The 24,875-nt window shown below is 39.5% G+C and overlaps 1 protein-coding gene across 1 annotated transcript in view; it reads right to left on the bottom strand.

The window, feature by feature from the left end:
* LOC127631605 (reticulon-4 receptor-like 1) overlaps positions 1–24,286 on the bottom strand; it is a 233,977-nt gene extending 209,691 nt beyond the window's left edge. The window contains exon 1 of the mRNA XM_052109856.1: positions 23,549–24,286. Coding sequence (XP_051965816.1) covers positions 23,549–23,561 — 13 coding nt within the window. The 5' untranslated portion in view covers positions 23,562–24,286. The remainder of the gene's footprint in view (positions 1–23,548) is intronic.
* Between the last annotated feature and the right edge of the window lie 589 nt (positions 24,287–24,875).

Below are 24,875 nucleotides of genomic sequence, written 5' to 3'. Positions count from 1 at the left end.
TTAACAAGCTGTCTTAAAGAAATAGTTGACGAAAAATAAATGTGTCTTTTACAAATTCAACATACATAACCTAAACAAACAAGACAGATAGTGTGAACTCAATTAACTTGAGTTATGACATGTAACACAAATCTTCAGGACAAAAATGCATCAAGTAAATGTTGAATACATGTATGATTAATTGTTCCAAGCATATATATACTGTTGTTTTATGTGAAACACAAAATGCCTTTGTTTTATCTTTATGCAGCTCTTGTCATACAATGATAATTCATTGTGACCATTGCTGTCAAGTTCCAATAAGGCCCAAAAAATGCATCATGAATGTATCATAAACGTTATCCATATGTCTTGTTTGCTTTATTCCAAGTCTTAGAATTCATACAATAAGTGACAGGCCAGAATATAAAGGGGTCATGACATGCCTTTTTTAATTATTTGAAAATGTTCTTTGAGGATCACGTATGAGTATGATAATTTTCCACCCTCATTCTGACTCTCTGTCAGAAAGGTTCAGTTTTGGTGCGGCTTCTCCTTTGAGTCTTGAGAGTAAACGCCCACTGTTATGATTGGCACTCAGCTCTTGAGTGACCTGCCATCTCATTGCTCAGCGCTGCTGGGCGGGGCTACAGGAGTGGTACGATTAAGTAGGCAAGGCAAAATTATTTATATAGCACATTTCATACACAGTGGTAATTCAAAGTACTTTGCATGGAAATGATAAAGAAAATAAATGATATTGTCAAGTTATGACAATTATTTTTTATCTCTTCTGCTTTTCTGGATCAAATTGAACACTTACGTTTACAAATGCAATGTTCGCTGTTACTTGGTTGTGGTGTTTCTTTAATGAAATTATACCCTGTAAGTACCTATCAATTAGGTTCAAACTATTACCGTTCATGAAATATAAAACTATAATGGCTCAGTAAGCTATAAAGAGGTGCGCACCCAAAACCACGGCTGCTACTCCCATATCCAGGATCCGACTAATGGGATTGAGGTCACCTGCATTACAAAGATTCTATACATACTTATCCCAAGAACCGTCAAATTTATTGATCATGCCCAATCAATCCACATTTTAGGACATTATTGCCGAGACCACCTAATTATTTCTTCGTCTTCAGCCATAATAGACGGAACAGTTGCAGAGATATTTTTCCAGAAACTCACCAGCAATCAGTCAACAGAGTAATTAAAAGAATAGAAGATGAAAACTGACATCAATATCTTTGTACAAACTGAACCAGGAGATGAAAATGATTTCAACTGAGAATAAAAAGTAATAAAATAAATAAAAATGATTAAAATAAATGTAAGAAAATTATTACATTCATAAACTACTTTTGTTGGTGTACGGTGCAAATGTCTACAGGTCATATTGGCAGGTTACAAGAAAATGCTCTTTTTGCAGTGAAGAGAAAGTTTAGAGTTCTGAAACATAAAGTATCTTTTTATAGTACAATGACTGCTTTTATGTCAGAAGATTTGATTCCTCATGTCATGAACCCTAAAGAAATAGTTCACCCCAAAATTAAAATTCTCTTATCATTTACTCACCCTCATGCCATCCCAGATGTGTATGACTTTCTCTCATCTGCTGAACTCAAATGAAGATTTTTAGAAGAATTTCTCAGCTGTTTTGTTCCAATTGAATGGATGCCAACATTTGAAGATCCAAAAAATAACATAAAGACAGCATAAAAGTAATCCATAAGACTCCTGTGGTTAAATCAAAGTCTTAAGAATTTATATAATAGGTGTGGGTGAGAAACAGATCACTTTCACATTCTTCTTCTTGTGTTTTTGGTGATTCACATTTTTCGTGCTTATCACCCCCTACTGGGTAGAAAGAAGAATTTCAACCAAAAAAGTCTGAAAATATGGATTGAAACACTGGAGTCATTAAAACACTGGAGTCAGATGTAATTTTGGCATAAATTATGTTGATGTGCTACAGTATTTTTTAATCTTGACGTGAAAAGTGACTAGATACAACCTTTGGTGGAGCTTAAAATTATCAGTGAATAACAACTTAAATCTTAGGTCTGTTCTTAACAAAAAGTTATTGTGTGTCTTTAGACAACTTGAAAATATAGTGCTGAAGTTGTTCGGACTGCTTTCCGGGTTGTGGGGGCTGGTCACCACGTACTGTCGGTGCATGGAAAAGAGCTGCATAATGATTTCCACTTTTGTGTTTCACAAAACAATGGTTTGAAAGGACAAGACATTGAGTAAATAGTGACAGAATTCTCAATTCTGGGTCAACAATTCTTTGACATAACTCTCAGGAGCAACTCTTGGCAGACAGGACTTGTTTTTTTCAAAGTTTTCAAAACAGCAAAAGCAGTCTGTGACAAGGAAGAGGGCGGGGCCGGGCCATGAGTCTGCACAGCCGGCCCCCAATTGGGCTAATCAGCCGAGGAAGGGATAAGGCTGAGCCAGATGACGCAGCTGCGTGTGGCTCTCTCCCGAACTGCTCGGCTGATTAGCCCGATTGGGGGCCGGCCATCCAGACTCACGGCCCGGACACGCCCTCCTTTACTCCGTCACACTGTCATAACAAGACTTTATAGAATTTAGAGGCAATTTTTGAATAAATAAATCCATACAAGCTAATAGCCTTCAGAGCAGAACAATTTACTTCTCAAATCAACACTTTTAAATGTCTCTAAACTTTTGGGCAGTTTAGCTTTGAATCCGTGACCAATTGTTTTTTTTTTTTTCGGTTGTTTTTTTTTTTTTTGGATCTCCATTCAGAAGGAAGGTTATATTAATTGAATTTTATCATAAATGGAACAATCAGTCTGGTGTTTTTGTACCTGCTCCCTTGTCTCTGGTCCATAATTCACGTTGCTCCCACCGGTTTCTGTTTTCAATGCTCTCACACCAGCAACAAGGTGAAAAAATTCTCTCCAATTAGTCTGAGCCCCTGTGATTATCCTGCAATTGCTAACAATTCCCTTTTCCATCAATTATTTATTTCGAGGCCGTGTACGCACACACAACATCCCTGCCTAAGGCCTTGAAACAGTGGAAGTAGCTAAGCTGAATTTAGCCCTTTCTGTGTTTTTGTTTTATCTCTCTCTATCTCTCTATGTCTGCTCATTACAAGAGAGTGAAGGACACATGTAAATCCATGGGTCAAGGGACAGAGCTTTCTAATCTCTATTCATTTTCTCCATACCCTCCATACTTGTTCTGCCAGTGCATCTTTGTGCATCCTTTCAAATGCGCGTGACTGCTATTGCAAGACTGCCATGTGTTTTCTTGCATGAGTGGGTGCAAACGTTTATAGCATACATGTTCACAGAGGTTAACATTCACCAAGTGTTTTAGTGTGTGCTAATATGTGTACATAAGTCTGTGTATGTGTGGGAGTTCATTCGCGAAGGTTTACGTGACACATGACTGTGTGTTTTTGTGGGGGTGCATCTGTGGAGTCATGAATTGTGTTCTTATTTGGGTGTGTTTACGCTGTAAATAGTGAAAATGTGCAGTTCTTTCCTTAAAACTGACATAAACCATTGTTTTCAGAATACCACACATATAATGCTTAGATTTGGTGGACGTTTTGGTGCACCATGGCTTCTGTGGCATCGTCCAGGTGGATGCTGCACACTGGTGGTGGTTGAGTAGATTACTCCGCTACTAATGTAAACTGATTTGAAATAATTCTGACTACGAGGGCAGTATCAGCATGATCATGTGCAGAGGTCAGCAACTATTTTTCCAGTCCAGCACTCCAGAGATATAGTCCGTCACCTTCCCCATACTGTCTCTGCACCTCTCTGGAGTCCATGAAGAGATATGGCTAATGACAGCAGACTGTATACTGCATGAACAGCCCCTCATTGGAGCCAGAGAGAGCCTGTTAGTCATGGATAATGAATGAAATTTCTCTTTCAGGGTTGGGGCTTTTAGTTTCATTTTTATCTGAAGACATAAGGGACTCCAGTAGTATTGACACTACCATAAAGTCTTTAGGCCTGTTGGGCCGTACAGTCCATCTTCAATTATCCCTGTCCCGAGTTTGTATAGAGGCATCAAGGTTTAATGGGCTGTTCTCCTGTTAGATTGATGTGTCTGTATCGCACTGATAAATGCGTCAATTCCATCTCTCCACTCCCCTTTTATTCTGTTTCAGGCCATTTATCATTTTAGATAGCACTGTGTTTACTTGGTGATTGTTTCTTTGTGGAGACAAGCTGGCGATAATTTTCTAAGATAGCAAAGCATTGACACCTTCGAGGCACATTCAAACAATAATTAACTATGTACAGTGACAGATGTTTCCGCTAACATGCATTTTTGGAGAGTCTAACATAAACCACTTTGGTGCTTAAGTGTGTCTAACTTTGCTTAGCATGCGTTTTACTCAAAGGAGAACTTGAACTTTCTTATGAGCGTATGTGTGTGGATACAGGTGAAACTCGAAAAATTAGAATATCGTGCAAAAGTTCATTAATTTCAGTAATTCAACTTAAAAGGTGAAACTAATATATTATATAGACTCATTACAAGCAAAGTAAGATATTTCAAGCCTTTATTTGATATAATTTTGATGATTATGGCTTACAGCTTATGAAAACCCCAAATTCAGAATCTCAGAAAATTAGAATATTACATGAAATCAATAAAAAAAAGGATTTTAAATACAGAAATGTCGGCCCTCTGAAAAGTATAATCATGCATATGTACTCAGTACTTGGTTTGGGCCCCTTTTGCATTAATTACTGCCTCAATGCGGCGTGGCATGGATGCTATCAGCCTGTGGCACTGCTGAGGTGTTATGGAAGACCAAGATGCTTCAATAGCGGCCTTCAGCTCTTCTGCATTGTTTGGTCTCATGTCTCTCATCTTTCTCTTGGCAATGCCCCATAGATTCTCTATGGGGTTCAGGTCAAGCGAGTTTGCTGGCCAATCAAGCACAGTAATACCATGGTCATTGAACCAGGTTTTGGTACTTTTGGCAGTGTGGGCAGGTGCCAAGTCCTGCTGGAAAATGAGGTCAGCATCTCCATAAAGCTTGTCTGTTGAAGGAAGCATGAAGTGCCCTAAAATGTCCCGGTAGACGGCTGCGTTGACTCTGGACTTAATAAAGCACAGTGGACCAACACCAGCCGATGACATGGCTCCCCAAACCAACACAGACTGTGGAAACTTCACACTGGACTTCAAGCATCTTGGATTGTGTGCCTCTCCATTCTTCCTCCAGACTCTGGGACCTTGGTTTCCAAATGAGATGCAAAATTTGCTCTCATCAGAAAAGAGGACTTTGGACCACTGAGCAACAGACCAGTTCTTTTTTCTTTAGCCCAGGTAAGACGTTTGACATTTGAAGCCCATGTCCAGGACCCGTCTGTGTGTGGTGGCTCTTGATGCAGTAACTCCAGCCTCAGTCCACTCCATGTGAAGCTCCCCACACATTTGAATGGCCTTTTCCTGACAATCCTCTCCAGGCTACGGTCATCCCTGCTGCTTGTGCACCTTTTTCTTCCACACTTTTCCCTTCCACTTAACTTTCTATTAATGTGCTTTGATACAGCACTTTGAGAACATCCAACTTCTTTTGCAATTACCTTTTGAGGCTTTCCCTCCTTGTGGAGGGTGTCAATGATGGTTTTCTGCACAACTGTCAGGTCAGCAGTCTTCCCCATGATTGTGAATTCAACTGAACCAGACTGAGAGACCATTTAAAGGCTCAGGAACCCTTTGCAGGTGTTTAGCTGATTAGAGTGTGACACTTTGAGCCTACAATACTGAACCTTTTCACAATATTCTAATTTTCTGAGATTCTGAATTTGGGGTTTTCATAAGCTGTAAGCCATAATTATCAAAATTATATCAAATAAAGGCTTGAAATATCTTACTTTGCTTGTAATGAGTCTATATAATATATTAGTTTCACCTTTTAAGTTGAATTACTGAAATTAATGAACTTTTGCACAATATTCTAATTTTTCGAGTTTCACCTGTATATATATATGTATATATATATATATATATATATATATATATATATATATATATATATATATATATATATATATATATATTTTATTGAAGCAAAAAAGTTATCCAACACCTATATCACCCATGTGAAAAACGAACTGCCCCCTTTAACTTAATAGCTGGTTGTGCCACATTTAGCAGCAACAACTGCAACCAAATGCGTCTGATAACTGGAGATCAGTCTTTCACAGCGCTGTGGTGGAATTTTGGCCCACTCTTCTTTGCAGAACTGTTTAGTTAAGCCACATTGGAGGGTTTTTGAGCATGAACTGCCTTTTTAGGTCACAGCATCTCAATCAGGTTCAAGTCAGGACTTTGACTAGGCCACTCCAAAACATACATTTTGATTTGTTTGAGCCATTCAGAGGTGGACTTAATTGTCTTGCTGCATAATCCAGTTGCGCTTGAGTTTCAACACACGGACTGATGAACAGACGTTTAGTTCAGCAACACTGTAGGGTTTTCGAGCATGAACTGCCTGTTTAAAGTCCTGCCACAGCATATCAATCGGTTTCAACTCAGAAGTTTGACTATGTCACTCCAAAACTTTAATTTAGCTTCTTTTGAGGCATTCAAAGGTGGACTTACTCCTATGTTTTGGATCACTTTCTTGCTGCATAATCCAGTTGCGCTTGATCTTCAGCTCACGGACAGATGACCAGACATTCTCCTTTAGGATTTTCTGGTAGAGAGCAGATTTTCTGGTTTCCCTCAGTTATTGCAAGTCACCCTCACCCTGAAGCAGCAAAGCATTCCCAGACCAACACACTACTACTACCATGGTTGACCGTAAGTATGATGTTCTTTTTGTGTAATTCTTTGTTTGATTTACGCCAGATGTAACAGGACCCCTGTCTTCCAAACAGTTCCACTTTCGACTCATTAGACCACAGAACATTCACCCAAAAGCTTTGAGGACCATCAATGTGTATTTTGGCAAAATTCAGATGAGCCTGAATGTTCATCTTGGTTGGGGGCCTGGATAGCTCTGCGAGAATTGAGGCTGACTACCGCCCCTGGAGTCACGATTTTGAATCCTGGGTGTGCTGAGTGACTCCAACCAGGTCTCTTAAGCAACCAAATTGGCCCAATTGCAAGGGAGGGCAGAGTCACATGGGGTAACTTCCTTGTGGTCGCAATTAGTGGTTCTTCAATCAATGGGGCGTGTGGTAAGTTGTGTGTGGATAGCATGAGCCTCCACATGCTGTGAGTCTCTGCAGTGTCATGCACAGCGAGCCACGAGATAAGATACGTGGATTGACTGTCTCTGAAGCGGAGGCAACTGAGACTTGTCCTCCACCACCCGGATTGGTGTGAGTAACCGCGCCACCATGAGGACCTAGTAAGTTGTGGGAACTGGGCATGCAAAAACTAAATCTGGGTTAGCTCTTCCATGGATGGCATTTTTGGCCAGTATCTTTCTGAGAGTGGAGTCATGAACAATGAACTTAATTGATGCGAGAGAGGCATGAAGTTCCTTGGATGTTGTTCTTGGCTTTTGTGACATCCTGGATAAGTCGTCACTGTGCTCTTGGTGGAAATTTAGAAGGTCTGCCACTTTCTGGGAAGGTACACTAATGTGCCACTAAAGTTTTCTTCATTTGGAGATAATGGCTCTCACACAGAGCCTTTGAAATAGCTTTGTAACCCTTCCCAGACTGATGTATTTCTATCACCTTTTTCCTCATCATTTCTTTTGACGTTGACATAGTGTGCTACAGGGTGAGACCTTTTAGCCAACATCATGCTGCAGGAAAAGTTCTATTTAGGTGTTGATTTGATTGAACAAGTCTGGCAGTAATCAGGCCTGGATGGGTCAAGTCCAGCTGAACCCATTATGAATGAAGTTTCATAGGTTTGGGGATTTATTAACTAAGGGGGCAAATATTTTTTTTACACAGGCCTGTGTAAAAAGGCCTAACGATAGATAGATAGATAGACAGACAGACAGACAGACAGACAGACAGACAGACAGACAGACAGACAGACAGACAGATAGATAGATAGATAGATAGATAGATAGATAGATAGATAGATAGATAGATAGATAGATAGATAGATAGATAGATAGATAGATAGATAAACTCATCTCTGTACAAATAAACCGTAGATTAAATCTCCCAAACACACACTGAGTTTGGCAAATATTTTCACTCAAAACCAACTTCCCGGAAACCTCTGTGCCCTTTACACACAGAAACATACACAATAGCAGCACACACTCATTGACTAAACATGTTCCTACTTTACAAACATAACCCCTCATATACTTGATTTTGCTCTGTAATTTATGGCCTTGAAACAGCATGCAGATGATGTCAAGGTCTTAATTAAGCTGTAAGAGGCATTGTGAAGGCCACTCAAATGCAGAGATATTTTTCCATAAAATACAAAGACAACAAAAAACAATGGTCTTATTTTGAGGATTCAAAATACAGCTCGAAAAATCATGGCATGAATACAGAATGATTAATAAAATAGCTTTTTCAACTGTGTTTATAAACCCCTAAAACACAAACATTATCAACAACAGTGGACACACATATTGGATGCTCTCCCTAGTTATAGTCACCAGATATTTTTATTAAACTTGGACCTTGACCAGCTTTCAGGTCACCTCATATCTCATCCAACTTCATTCTTCATCTCTATCTTTATCCCTGTAACTATGTATTATAGCATATGTATTATTCTCAAAAACTTGTTAGCCTCTAATGAATGATACAGCAATGCCATTAAAGCTTCCATGTGCCACATTCCAATACTGATGAAAATGGATGTTAGGCAGAATGATAGGGCTAGACAGCCTTAGACAACATTCACTTTCATTGCATCTTTTTTCCATGCAATGAAAGTAAATAGTACTGAGGCTTTTAGAATTTAGAAAGAAAAACTGTAATCATTTCTCAAAAAAATTATGTGTTGTAACCATCAAGTAAAAGGTATTAAAATACTTTACTTCCACCTTTAAAAAAGTTTTTAAATAATATTTTTCAAGGTGAAAGGGGATTTTTGAGTCAAGAATACAAGATGTTTTCTCAGAGCTACACCAAATGACGAACAAAATATGCCTTTTCAAAATGATAATATTAAATATTATTAAAAACATATATAATATATATATATATATATATATATATATATATATATATATATATATATATATATATATATATATATTATTATTATTATTATTATTATTATTATTATTATTATTATTATTGAACTAAAAACAGTCTTAAGGTTCTAAAGTTGTATGTTTTGTTTTTGTTTTGTTTTGTTTTTTGGTCACATGACAACAAAATTACTACTTACATATTTTCACCACCTGACTTTGATTTGGTGAGCAAACATTTTTCAAAAATGAATCATATTTTAAAATAAAACTATTAAATTTCTTATTTTATTAAGAAATATTATCAAAGATTATTTCACACTACTCGTGCCAGCATGTCCTTTTTTAAGAATTTCAGCTTTTAATGAGACCTTTTTCATTCTGTCTCTGGACAGTTACACCACCTGACTTTTTTATTTGTACCCCAGAAAAACATATACTCAGAAAACTCAGTAATTGTAAACATGTCCATCATTAAAGAGGTGTATTCAAGTAAGTTTTAGTTTGAACTGCATTTGTAATGTATTTTTGAATCATTTGATATGGGCAAAATTATGAGAATTGTGTCACTGACTGATTTTCACTTTTGCCTGTACTAACCCTTGAATAGTTCTTCAAACAAAAAGCCATTTATTGAAACATATGCATGCACAATTTTTTGTGCTTGATGTGGAGCAGATTGAAAGCTACAGTATATAGAACGGGCATTTAATAATTAGCTCTCTCATTAAAACTGTAGCCCACTCATTCAGCTTGATATTGGAGCAAGACTGCCGTTCCATTAACAGTGTGAGCCATTCAATGCATACTATACATTAGACAAGCTACCTGCTATCCTAACGGAGGGAAGTGTACTGATCACATTTGTCACAAAATGGCTGTTAGCAAAGGTCCCTTCACATCTGCTGTCTCTACATACATTGATAAGATCATAAAATAGAGCGTTGATAGAAGTAAGAGACACCCAAGAGGGGAGCGGTCAGCAGAGAGAGAGAAAAAAAAAGAAAAGGCTGGGAGAGCAAGAGAGAGCAAGGAAATGCCTCTGCAAGATTACTGTCAGATTATAGTTTTTGGCTATCACAAGCGTCATGCTGGGAGTTTTATAATTAAACACACCAGAAAATGAGACATCCATTGGTGGCAAAGATTTAAATAAAATGTACTGGACCCTGCTATGCGAATACTGTTTGAATATCTTTTCACATATACATTAAGGTTGGCACAGCAGGGATATAAAACTGGTATTATGGATCATAAGAAAGTGAACAGATTGTGAAGGTCACTTTCAGAACAGAGAGTACATGTTCAAATAGAAAGAGAGAGAAACAGTGTGTGTGTGTGTGTGTGTGTGTGTGTGTGTGCGCGTGTTTTTGTGATTTACGAGGACAATTTTGTAAGTTACAAATTAGTAATTACAAGTGTATTATGCTATAAATGTGATTTATGAGGACATCTCTAGTGTCCCCATAATTCAAATCGCTTAAAAATCATACTAAACAATGTTTTATTGAAAATGTAAAAATGCAGAAGGTTTTCGGTGAGGGTTAGGTTTAGGGGTTGTGTTAGGTTTAGAGGATAGAATCTATAGTTTGTACAGTATAAAAGTCATTATGTCTATGGAAAGTACTCATAATGATAGGTAGACCAACATGTGTGTGTGTGTGTGTGTGTGTGTGTGTGTGTGTGTGTGTGTGTGTGTGTGTGTGTGTGAGAGAGCGTGTATTTATCACTTTGTTGGGACCAAATGTCCCCATAAGGATAGTAAAACCTGAAATGTTTGACCTTGTGGGGACATTTTGTCGGTCCCCATGAGGAAAACAGCTTATAAATCATACTAAATTATGTTTTTTGAAACTGTAAAAATGCAGAAAGTTTTCTGTGAGGGTTAGGTTTAGGGGTAGGGTTAGGTTTAGGGGATAGAATATAAAGTTTGAACAGTATAAAAACCATTATGTCTATGGAAAGTCCCCATAAAACATGGAAACACTACTGTGTGTGTGTATGTGTGTGTGTGTGTGTGTGTGTGTGTGTGTGTGTGTGTGTGTGTGTGTGTGTGTGTGTGTGTGTGTGTGTGTGTGTTCCAGTGCATGTGTATCCTTGCATATACATTGATTTATGCAGTGTACCATATATCTTTGCATGGCTGCTCCAATTTCCTCTCTCTCTCTCCCTGGAATATATGTGTCTCCCCAATGATTATGAGTTCCTCAGCCAAGGCCATCCACATGTCATGTGTTAGTAGTGCAATGTGACAGATGCCAGCCAAAGCCTGCAGCGAGGACAGCATCCCTGTCTCAGCTCTCACTGGTCATGGCACTAAGGGAATAGAAGCATCTCTTGGGCCAGTCTGTCGTTTGGGACAGTTCTACATTAGGGACTGTTCAGACTGAATGTGTTCTTGCATTAAAGATAGCTGCAACACAACAAATATCTCAGAATGTAGGTGTCTACTTATTTTTAATTTTAGTTAAAAGTTGTTTTAATTAAAAACAATGAGATGTGGCACACCGGTCAATTATGTCTGTCTAGCACAAGTTTACAATATACATATATATATACATATATATACAGTGAGGAAAATAAGTATTTGAACACCCTGCTATTTTGCAAGTTCTCCCACTTAGAAATCATGGAGGGGTCTGAAATCGTCATCGTAGGTGCATGTCCACTGTGAGAGACATAATCTAAAAAAAAAAATCCAGAAATCACAATGTATGATTTTTTAACTATTTATTTGTATGATTCGGCTGCAAATAAGTATTTGAACACCTGAGAAAATCAATGATAATATTTGGTACAGTAGCCTTTGTTTGCAATTACAGAGGTCAAACGTTTCCTGTAGTTTTTCACCAGGTTTGCACACACTGCAGGAGGGATTTTGGCCCACTCCTCCACACATATCTTCTCTAGATCAGTCAGGTTTCTGGGCTGTCGCTGAGAAACACGGAGTTTGAGCTCCCTCCAAAGATTCTCTATTGGGTTTAGGTCTGGAGACTGGCTAGGCCACACCAGAACCTTGATATGCTTCTTACAGAGCCACTCCTTGGTTATCCTGGCTGTGTGCTTCGGGTCATTGTCATGTTGGAAGACCCAGCCTCGACCCATCTTCAATGCTCTAACTGAGGGAAGGAGGTTGTTCCCCAAAATCTCGCAATACATGGCCCGGTCATCCTCTCCTTAATACAGTGCAGTCAGCCCTGTCCCATGTGCAGAAAAACACCCCCAAAGCATGATGCTACCACCCCATGCTTCACAGTAGGGATGGTGTTCTTGGAATGGTACTCATCATTCTTCTTCCTCCAAACACGGTTAGTGGAATTATGACCAAAAAGTTCTATTTTGGTCTCATCTGACCACATGACTTTCTCCCATGACTCCTCTGGATCATCCAAATGGTCATTGGCAAACTTAAGACGGGATCTTGACATGTGCTGGTTTAAGCAGGGGAACCTTCCGTGCCATGCATGATTTCAAACCATGGCGTCTTAGTGTATTACCAACAATAACCTTGGAAGCGGTGGTCCCAGCTCTTTTCAGGTCATTGACCAGCTCCTCCCGTGTAGTTCTGGGCTGATTTCTCACCTTTCTTATGATCATTGAGACCCCACGAGGTGAGATCTTGCATGGAGCCCCAGTCCGAGGGAGATTGACAGTCATGTTTAGCTTCTTCCATTTTCTAATGATTGCTCCAACAGTGGACCTTTTTTCACCAAGCTGCTTGGCAATTTCCCGTAGCACTTTCCAGCCTTGTGGAGGTGTACAATTTTGTCTCTAGTGTCTTTGGACAGCTCTTTGGTCTTGGCCATGTTAGTAGTTGGATTCTTACTGATTGTATGGGGTGGACAGGTGTCTTTATGCAGCTAACGACCTCAAACAGGTGCATCTAATTTAGGATAATAAATGGAGTGGAGGTGGACATTTTAAAGGCAGACTAACAGGTCTTTGAGGGTCAGAATTCTAGCTGATAGACAGGTGTTCAAATACTTATTTGCAGCTGTATCATACAAATAAATAGTTAAAAAATCATATATTGTGATTTCTGGATTTTTTTTTTTAGATTATGTCTCTCACAGTGGACATGCACCTACGATGACAATTTCAGACCCCTCCATGATTTCCAAGTGGGAGAACTTGCAAAATAGCAGGGTGTTCAAATACTTATTTTCCTCACTGTATATATATATATAATACAAAATAGCACAGATGGATGCAAATACATGTTTGGTGAGAACCAGTGTCAGAAATTAACCAAGGCTTGGGGCAAAAATGCCACTGAAAGTGCTAAAAATGCACTAGACATTTAAAATGTATGGTGAATTCTTAAGTATTATGCTATCTAAACTTATTATGTTTAATTGTTCCTAGGTTTATGAGTTTAGTATTGGTTTAGTACCACTGCAGACACTGTAGTGCCCTGTTGGTGTCAGATATCTGTATTTACCAACTCAGTAAAGAGTCAGTATGTATTTCAATTTAATTGTTTCAATAGAAGTATTTGGCATAAAAAAAGACTTACCATTTGTATGTGGGGTGGGGGGTTATACAGTAAGCAAGAAAGGATGCACTCATATAGTTAAAGATGCCTTTGAAAGAATCAGTTTCAAGAGGCCAACATTGCCCCTTAATAAAAAAAATAATTGAGTTAATTTCTGACACTGGTGGGAATGGCCCCTTAGGGCAAATGTCAACACAATTGCACCATCATCTCCATCCTTGTTCTCCATCTCTTTGTACTTGACTCATCTCGCAACATCAACGGACCATGCGTTGACACTGACCTTTCCACAGCAATTAGCCACTTAATCAGAAATTAATTATTAATATTAACAAAACCAACAGGGCTTAGGGTTGTTTGTCTCTCTTCCCTCATTATCATCCACTAATGACCAAGCCAGCATCTAATTTCCACTCCAAAGAGAGAGGAGAAATATTTGTGCTGAGATTTCAGGTGTTGTGTAAAGGGCACTAAGAGATGCCAACATTCTACGCTGGAGACTTCCTCCCTTCAGGACACCATGACAGCCAGGAAATGGGTAAGCTATAAGCATCCAGGCTGCCAATAAAACAGGTTGCAATCTCATGCAGCTCCAGCTTCAAGACCCAATGAAATCAAACTTGGAGTTTTGTAGCTTGTAGTCCTTTCAATGTCCATTAGCTTTGAAACCATCTCCCTGTATACTATATGTTAGTGTACTCCTAAAAGTTGACAAAAGTAACTTTTAGCAGAAATGCACACTTAAAATGAGCATCGTTTGTCTTCCAAGAAAACAACCCCAAAACTTATGATGACTCATCTTGCACTACACATATTTTTGTCCAATCATAGGATGAGAATGCCCCTCCCTCTAATAACATCTGCAACCAGCTGGCAAGTAGATTCCTGATTGTGATGTAACTAAAGCCTTTTAAAAAAAAAAAATTTTGTTTTTTAATTTACATGCTCTTCAATATCTCCAATATTCATCAAAGAACTGTGCTCATCATTCAATTTCAAAGTTTAATAAGACTTCTATAAGTTTAATGCCAATGGAATTCAGCATTATGGAGAAGAAAAACAGAAGACTGGGTTCATTTCTCTGTGGAAGCTGATTAAATGTGAATAAAGCATCCATCCTTGTCCAGACCAACTTGCATCCTGTGCCCAGTTTGACCTCTAGCCACCAGGTGCACGGAAATAAGGGCATAAGGGGAGAATGACACTCATTAAAATACCACTTCCTGTGCTAATAATTACTTATAATTACCGAAAGCTGGAATGATAAGAATTCCCCTCCCATGAGACAGGGTGGGGTGGTGAGAGATGCCGTTTGTTGGCCTCTGTGTTCATCCTTTGTCATTCAGTGAGTGTCCTTTAGGAAATGAGCTGCTTGGCATGCAGAGGGGTCTGAGGCATGTTCCATAGCTGTGTGGTAATTGAACTCCACTGATGTGATCGGAGGCAATGCTGTCTTTTAATACATGATCCTGCTGAATTACATTGAGCTAAAATTAAAAAAGTTAGTCTGCTAGTTATATAATGTATATATGCACATATATACTGTATGTTCAAATACATACAGTATATACATATTTTCTTTCACTACAGACAAGTTTGATCAAATAATAGCTTTAGCCAATACAAAATGTAATTACGTGTTTTATATGCTTAATATTTACATATGGCGAATTTCACAGTTATTAAAACATAATTAAGTTCACGTCAATCTACTTAATTTCACTAATTAATCAAAGAAAAATGTGTTTGATTTTGTATTACTCTCTTAATGTTGCAAGTAAAAAAATTGGCATGACAGAATGATGCTCGAGGTGAAACTATATGAGTTTGTGCAGTGTGAAGTGAAAGGGATTGTTCACCAAAAACTGAAAATTCGTTTACACAGCTTGATGTTGATGGAACACAAAAGATGATGTTAGGCCTAATGTTAACCCCAGTCACCATTCACTTTCATGGCATCTTTTTACAACAAAACAGAAAAGTGACTGAGGCTAACATTCCACCTAACTTTCCATGTTCCACTGAAGAAAGTCATAGTACAATCTGTCAAAATTGGAATAACATGAGGGTGGTGAAATGCTTGGATGAACAATACACATCATAAACAGCCCTGAATGTAGCAAACATGTATAAGTTAAAGATTAAGTATATTTTTGCCATAATTTTAAAATACTTTCTCCTATCTCAGATGAATGTCAAAAACATGTTGTCTCAGACAATTATTAGAATACCATTCATAGGTTGACCTTCTCAAAAACTATACATACTGTGGCTCCAGGTCCATCCTAAGGGGACAGCCCAGAGTAGTTTAGAGGTGATTTCAAATCATAACTCTGTTTGCTTGAGCAGTCCAACATGTCAACATTTAGCTCAGTTAATGGCACAAGTGTGTGATAAAACTGCCAGTTAGCTGAATAATGGAAAAGATGGGCCTGATGGCAAGTATAAGTGTTTGGACATTCTGTTTCGAAACCTTTATTATTTTTCATAAAAAATGATTTAGTGCTGCTTGTGGCACAAAGTAGTACTTTTAAACATGCAATACAAATCAACAGTGCTTGTAATACCGATTCACTTTTTTAAAAGGGCTATCAAGCTTAAAAATACTAAGTGGTAGAACAGTACTGAGCAAGTGCAGGCTGTTTAAGTTGTCTGTAGGTTTGTAGTGATATAGGGGATTGATAGTGATGAGTGAGGGTCTCAGAGATGAGGAACATGAGCAGCTGTAAATGAGAGTTGTGGAGGGCCACAGGTGTTATCTCTTTTACTTAGTAACATCTGAGGTTGTTACCCACACTATCAACCACCAGATGGAGCCCTCTCCTGAATACTGATCTATATTTAGCCATGCAGTTCCATTGTTCATTGCGAAGTATTTCCAGTTTACCCTAAAATTGTTCATTGCCATTGTTTCTTGATTCATGTTATGACCATTGCCTGTTTTTCTGGATTTACTACTTTTTGGATTACCCTTGGTTTTGTCTGCCTGGTTGATTGGATTTATCTGCATGCGTTATGACTACGTCTCTCTGCCAGCTGTTTTGGATTGTTTGCTTGTGACTCTTCTAATAAACTTCCTGCATATGGATCCTAACACCGTCTCCATGGCCAGTTTGTTACAGAAAACTTGGCCTAACATGGATCCAGCGGAAGTCTCACAGCTCCAGGCTGCATTTGCACACCAGTGCGAGGTTTTAAAGGGTTATCAAGATCAGCTGAACAACGACATGCTTTTTACGACAGTCTATTTCTCTAACCAACCTGAATCATTTTATCAAGATGCCAAGAAATGTACCTTTATGATGTCTCTGCTTACCAGTAAAGCACTCGATTGGGCCGCCGCTGTTTGGGACAAAGATCCTCAAATCCAGACCTCGTTTGACTACTTCGTTCAACAGATCCACGAAGTCTTTGAGTATCCAGCGGGTGGTCAAGATATCTCTGTTCAGCTGCTTAATTTAGCAAAGGCGTCGATCTGCAGCAGACTACACAATTCTGTTCAGGACGCTAGTGCCTCAAAGTGGGTGGAACGATGTCGCTCTGAAAACTGTTTTCCCCAAGGGGCTTCACCAAGAACACAAGGCAGAACTGACTTGCAAGGGTGAGGGTTCTACTGTCAGAATTAATTACCATGGCTAGATGATGACCTTCTTCGTAATGCTCCAAGGGCCCAGTTTCACTCTGCTTCTAATTCAACAGTCTCAGTACAAGCACAGGCATCCACTGAATCTCCAGAACCTATGCAAGTTGTTTACCCCATGTATCTATGGAGGAACGCCATAGGAAAAACTTTGCTATTACTGTGGTGAACCAGGTCATCTCAATGCTGCATACCCACACAAGAAATCAAGTTCCCATGTATCAAAGCTGAAAGTGAGTACCGTGAACTTTGTATCAACTATCCTTCACAGTTTTTTGTTGCCTGTAGAGATCTCCATTGGTGATCATATACATTTTTTTTTACAGCTTTAGTGGATTCTGGGGCTACTGAGAATCTCATAAATCAAGAGATCGTACAAGAACTCCATATACCCACCACTCAATGCATTCCAACAATTAATATCACCACAGTTTACAATGCTCCCATTGGTACTGGTATAACCCAACAGACTATTTCTTTCCCATATCCTATTTCACGTGAGAACATTTCACTATATTTCATAAACTCACCCAATCACGCTCTTATCCTGGGTCATCCTTGGCTGGCCATACACAACCCTTCTATATCCTGGAACCAGGGTGATCTCATGCAATGCTCAGGTTTCTGTCATGAACATTGTCTCCATGTTGCTGTCTCCATGCCTTGTCTTACCACCAGCATAGAAAGCCCTGAATTCCAAACAGTAACCATGATTCCCGAGGAGTATGCAGAATTAATTGAAGTGTTTTGTAAAGTCAACGCTACTCAACATCCTCCTCACTGTCCATGGGACTGCGCCATTGAACTTCTGTCTAATACAGCTCCACAGAGAAGCAAGGCTTATCCATTATCATGTCCCAAGACCCTAGCTATGGAAACTTACACCAAGGAAGCCCTTGCCTCCGGTTACATCCATCCCTCCACCTCTCCAGCAGCTGCAGGTTTTTTCTTTGTGGAGAAAAAGGATGGAGGTCTACGTCCATGTATCGGCTATGGTCACTGGTTAGAGGGGGCAATCCACCCATTTCAAGTTATCACTGATCACAAGACCCTTGAATACATCAAGGCAGCCAAGAGACTGAATCCACATCAAGCCTGATGGTCATTGTTCTTCACCAGGTTCAATTTTACCATCACTTACCACCCTGGCAGCAAGAATAGCAAAGCAGATGCACTTTCATGCAGGCATGATCAACCCCACATCCACATGATCAATCAGTCTTACCACCATCTGTCATCATTGCACCAATTAGCTGGGATATCATGGAAGAAATACAGTGAGCACAACAGCATGAACTGTCACCACTTGACTGCCCCCTCAACCAAGCTCTACGTCTGAGAACTATCCAATGGGTCCACACTATATTGAGCACAGGACACCCTGGCATCCAAAGATCAATAACTCTTGTACGTAATACCTTCTGGTGGCCATCTGTAATTCGTGATGTTACTAACTATGTGAAGTCTTGTCAAGTGTGTGCACAATCCATGACCCCCAGGGAACTGTCTATGGGATTACTCCAACCACTGCCAATACCCCAATGACCATGGTCCCACCAGTCCATCGATTTCGTCACTGACATGCCAAACTCCAACGGATGCACCACCATACTGGTAATTATCGACTGATTTTCAAAATCATGTAGATATGTCCCTCTCAAGGGATTACTCATGGCCATGGAAACAGCTAATGCTCTATTCCACCAAGTAGTCAGAGTATATTGATTACCAAAAGACATCGTGTCTGAACGAGGTTCAAAGTTCACATCCCATGTTTGGTGGCATTCTGTTACTGGACATCAATGTGAGTCTCACCTCAGGCTATCACCCCCAAGCCAATGGACAGGTGGAACATTTAAACCTGGAGATTGGCAGATATCTACAGTGCAACAGTAGCCGTGAACAGGAGAAGTGGAGCGACTTCTTGCCCTGGGCCAAATACGCACAGACTTCCCACACTCATACCTCTTTGGGGCTAACCCACTTCCAATGCTTGCTGGGCTACAAACCCCTGATGTTCCCTTGGTCAGGAGAACCATGTACAGTGCCAGCGGTGGACGATTGGATTAGGCAGAGCGAGAGGGTGTGGGACAGCGCATATATCTGGCTGCAATGAGCAGTCAGAGCGCAACGCTTTCAGGCTGACCAGGTGCCTTCACCCCAACTATCTGGACAGAGGGTCTGGTTATCCACAAGGGATCTCAAGCTGCAGTTACACTGCAGGACGCTCAGTCCAAGGTGTGTGGGTCCATTCAGAATTATCCATAAAAAAAATCCAGTTACTTAACGATTAGAGCTTCCTGCTAACTGCTGCATTTCTCCTTCATTCCATGTGTCCTTGCTGAAACTGGTCCAACCGGTGTCTGGCCCTCGAATCACGAATCCTGCGCCTCCACCTCCATTGGAGGTTGATGGAGCACCAGCGTGTATGGTCAGCGAGATCATGGACTCAAGGCGATGAGGGAGCCAGATGCAATACTTGGTGGTCTGGGAAAGGAGGAGAGATTGTGGGTAGCCGCCAAGGTTATACTGGACCCATCCCTGATCCAAGAGTTCCACTAAGCCCATCCTAATTGTCCAGCACCATGACCAAGGGGACATTACAGCAGAAGAACACCAGGAGTTGTTTGTGTAACATCTGAGGTTGTTACCTATCCCACCAACCACCAGAGGGAGCACTCTCCTGAATACTGATCTTCACCCATTTCTTCACTGCTCATTTCCTGTTTACCACATTTGTATACATAGCCATGCAGTTCCATTGTTCATTGCAAAGTATTGCCAGTTTACCCTGCCTTACCTTGTGTTTTTCCATTGCCATTGTTTCTTAATTCATGTTATGACCATCGCCTGTTTTCTGAATTTACTGCTTTTTGGATTACCCTTTGTTTTGTTTGCCTGGTTGGACTGTCTGTATGGTTTATTGGATTTATCTGCCTGCTTCATAACTACGTCTCTCTGCCTGCTGTTTTGGATTGTTTTCTTGTCTCTTTCAATAAACTTCCTGCACATGGATCCTAACACCATCTCCATGGCCAGTTCATACGCTTACAGACTGCCAGAAAATATCTAGGATCACTTCCAACCAGATCTCATGAAAAGTCATACATAACTTACGAGTTGGCTATTTAGTATGGTCTCACACAATGTTGTTCACATAAACTTCAACGTCTTCATCACATGAAAATTCCCAGATGTCTAATGCAGAAGAAAGCCTGAGTTCCGCACACGAGGCGTTAAGGACATACTTATTCAAATAATTCCCTTATCCTAACCCCTTATCTGAACTTAACCAATCAGTAGAGTGTGTAAACATGATAGGAAGCTGTTGTGTGTGACAGAAGCAAGTAATTGTCGCATATTAGATGGAAACGATGTCCAGCGATATCATTGGCTTTAGTGAAAATCATAGGATTTCAAACGAGTGCAGTCATACGACACCATACGAATTAGCCAAATTTTGAAAAGTCATACGAATCCTGATGATTTCATCGTGAGAGTGTGTTGTTCACTTCGGAATGTCTAGTTTCTCACATATTTCTAACATATTCATGCTAATCCACAAAAGAGTTGTTATTTCCCTAATTTCACTCTGGAAGTTTAGTGGGAAAATATTTCTGTTTTGCTTCCAGGACTGGGTTATGTGTGTTCTAATTTTTCATTTGTCTTGAGTAGAACATGTGAGAGAACAAGAGATAACAATTTCAAATTAAGTGAATCCACTCAGGCGCACAATTTATTTGTCACTGGATGTAGATAGAGTTGGATTTCTGGGCCTGACGACGAGAGCTTTGTTATGTTTTCAGGCTGAATTTGAAAAACCAGGCTGTCCTCTATACTGACAGCTCAGCACAACAAACCAATTATAGTCTGAAGCACTGCTTTCAGATATGAATCTAAAATTTGAATATCCCACAAAAATGGGACAAAAACCTCTGGGAGACCCATACCATGTCACACTTCCTTGAGAATCTGACATTCACTTGCTGACATGTACAGAAATCAGGTGCTACCGAGACAGCTCAGCTCTAAACAGCCTGGCACACAGCTCAAGGTAAGCCAGGAACTGGCTACAGATACCAGTTGTGCCAGATGGTTGTGGAAAATATCACACCAGTGAATCACTTCAAATTCAGTATTTTCTCTTTTTGTCTCATCATTATTTGTCATCATTATAGACACGACAGCAAAACACTGCAGAATTTTTTTCTCAATTTCAAATGCCAATTAATACATGACAGAGCAAAGAAACCGCATTACCCTAAATGCAACTAATCTGTCTTTTAAATATATATATAAATCCAAACCAAAGAATAAACATCATTATTTTACTTTTGAAAATATGATCATATCAGAACATACAGTGCAGTGAGTATGATTTTGCCTACATTGTGGGAGACCAAATGGATTACTATTTCCCAAAAGGATAGTAAAACAGGTTTATGTTAGGGTTAGGTTTAGAGGTAGTTTTAGGCAATAGAAAATACACTTACCTGACAGGGAAAGTTCCAACAACTTTGGCTAACTTTATGTAAATGTTAGGAACAAACATTTATCAAATAAAGTTGATGGAACATCCTTTTGATGTTATTAGTATGCACTAAGTTTAGGAGGACATTTTCTTTGTGCAACATTGTTCATTGTAAACCCTTTAAATAGCTAAAACTGATAAAGGAGATGGCAAATTAAGTTTTCACAATTTCAGAAATGTTATGCTAAAATAACGTTCTACTCATGTTAAGTAAACTTGACATTTAAATTGCAATGTTACACTTTGAACAAGTCAATAGAAAATCCCCCATCATGATAGCAACACCCTGATAGCACACATAGCCTACATCACCAAGATGTCTATTTGATGTGCATGTGTGCGCGTGCGCAAAGACATATTTGTTAGGTTACTTGCTCATCTGCAATACGCCTATAAGACGTTTCTTCTCAGATGTCAATAACACATTCAGCAGATGTCTTTGAGACATCTATGATTTAGAATGCTTGTAAATCAGATGTTTAGCAGATGTTAATTAAAATGCAATGCTTTCTAGGTGAACAGAGATCTAAACAGACATCTCAGAGACATAGCCTACATGTGCTATCTGGGGGGAAAAAAACATGTGTGGTGTATGTGTCCCAAAATGTGTGGGGCCAAATGTCCCCAAAAAGAGAGTGACAACTACAATTATGGGGAATTACCTTGAGGTACCTACTTACAAAGGAGTTGAAAATCATTTTTGAACATTCAAAAACCAACCCCTTTGATCGTCGACTACACCACAGGCATTCATAAGGGTCTTTAGTGCACCAGGGAAAGGTTTGATATGTGCGTTTTGTTCCTATGCCAAGTTTATTGAAATAACAATTGTCTCTGCATCAAGCTTTGGGCCTCCTCCGAGGAAATTCCCTTTCCAGACTTACTGGAAACGTTTCGGTACACGACTATAGCAGTCAGAAACCCCACAGCTAAACTTATCTGTACTAGCCACATGCAAAAGTGTAGTAAATGAGGCAAGTGAAATGTCCTAGTTTAAACACTGGACAGTATATCATATTTCACAAATGGTCACACATATGATGTTTTCAAGTGGAAGCTGACAAGTCTTTTCTGTGATCTCCCAGCCAGGTCATTCTGATGTCTCTCACTGGCAGCAGCACAAACCAGTCCATCTCCAATATTGACTTATTCACTGTTTAGACTTAATATTAATTTGACCATAAACCCCTCTCTATAAATAGCTCATACTGTCGGAGACAAACACGTTTAACCCACCAATGGAAATATATTGAAGCCAAGCACACAGCACAGTAGCCTACTGAAACCCCGACCGTGAACTGCAGTGCGGCACGCGCTACTAGCATCTTAAAAGAATATTTCGCAAAATAATGAATATTTTACACGTGACTACTTCATGCAGAACCCAGGGTCCAAACACACATGATTTTGAAAAAATTGTCATGGGTGAGAGCTATGACAACTTTATAACCCTTTACATAAACTTCCAAAACATAAATAGTAGGCTACACCAAGCATCTTTTTCTTCATATATGCAATGTACCATTGAAATAAAAAGATACGTAGACTAAGCAAATAAATACATCTCGATCCAGCAGGAGATTCGATACGAGATGCTTAATTCTCATTAAAAAAAAAAATTATGATAGATAGATAGATAGATAGATAGATAGATAGATAGATAGATAGATAGATAGATAGATAGATAGATAGATAGTCTAAATAAACGTATGTTTAGCTAACAACAGCAGGGACAGAAGTTGCACTTACCCCGTTTAAACATGTTGAGATATTGTTAATTCTGTCTCTGTCCACTCAGGCTCATTTATTCTTGTATTCCAGCTCGAACGTGACTTCACAGTGTCAATAAGATGCCAGGCAATCTATCAAATGTTGTCTGATTTAAGAATACCTTTTTAGAATAAGCTAAATGTGTGGTGCAGCCAGCTGCGTCGTGCAGAACTCCAGAGACTTCTTGCTGAATGTCAGTTGGGATCATTTATTAGTTGGGATCATTTATTGCAATGTCGATGTCCCTTTTCATCCTGTGTGGTCCCGAGCAAATAATGCAACAGATGCAATTGAGAGCAGTCTAAAAGAAAAACACATTCTGCAGTATTAATTGGTGAAATCCATTCAGACGTTCGGGAATGGATTAGAGGCACCTGGTGGTCTAGTTCAGCTCAGCGACCCATCACGGAACAACCAGAACGGTATGTTATCCGAAATGCTTTAAACTCTGTTATTGCCCAATTTGCCGCGTTTGAAATTCGGGTATTCCTCTAAAACAGAGATGTCGGGCACATTGAGCAGATGGTTCTCAATCCGAGGCGCAAGAACTCTTGTCTGCGTCGGTCTCTCCAGCACTCTTGGTTATCAGAGACACTCTGCGCCGAACTATGGGGAGGTGTCCCGCTGCCTCCATTCAAAATTTCCAACAATCCACCCTCTTGAAAGCATTTCGTCCATATATTTCGGTCTTCAAGACCAGAACAAATCACACGTTAGTGTTACACCTTCACATATCGAGCGCAATGAGTGTGCGGTTGGAGTGTCGCGCGACAGATTGGGGGAAAGGTGTTTCTCCTCTGGCGCGAATGAGGCGCTCCAGCTGCGTTTATGTGACTCAAACCACTTTTGGATTGTTGCTTTCTCTCTCTCAAAAATACAAATCTGACATTAGCATATTTTTGGTTTAGTCTGTTGTTTATGGTATGTTAATTGTGTCTCGCTCTCTCTTGCTCACACTGTCTATCTGTCTCTCTCTTTTTTCCTCTCTCTCTCTTCTGTCTCTGGTTGTACAGACCTTGAATGCAACCTTGCTGATACATTATATAGAGCTACTGAAGTACTACCATTTTCATGGTTCTTCAAAATGAAAATGTTATATTAAACTCATTCAAATAATTTTGCAAATGTATCTAAATGGTTTTAGGACTTAAGTTAAAGACGTGAAGAAATATTGTCCTTTTATTTAGTTTAGTTAGTAGGCCCAACACATATACATCCAGTCTACACGTATAAAGTCAAAAGTGACTGTTGTTAGCTTAAAAACCTTTTTCTACACTGTAAAAAGTTGTTGCCTGCTATTGCTACT

The sequence above is a fragment of the Xyrauchen texanus genome, chromosome 38 (assembly GCF_025860055.1).
Source record: "Xyrauchen texanus isolate HMW12.3.18 chromosome 38, RBS_HiC_50CHRs, whole genome shotgun sequence".
Taxonomy (NCBI): Eukaryota; Metazoa; Chordata; class Actinopteri; order Cypriniformes; family Catostomidae; genus Xyrauchen; species Xyrauchen texanus.
The sequence above is the reverse complement of the archived record's forward strand: the minus strand, read 5'-3'. Positions and strand labels throughout refer to the sequence as shown.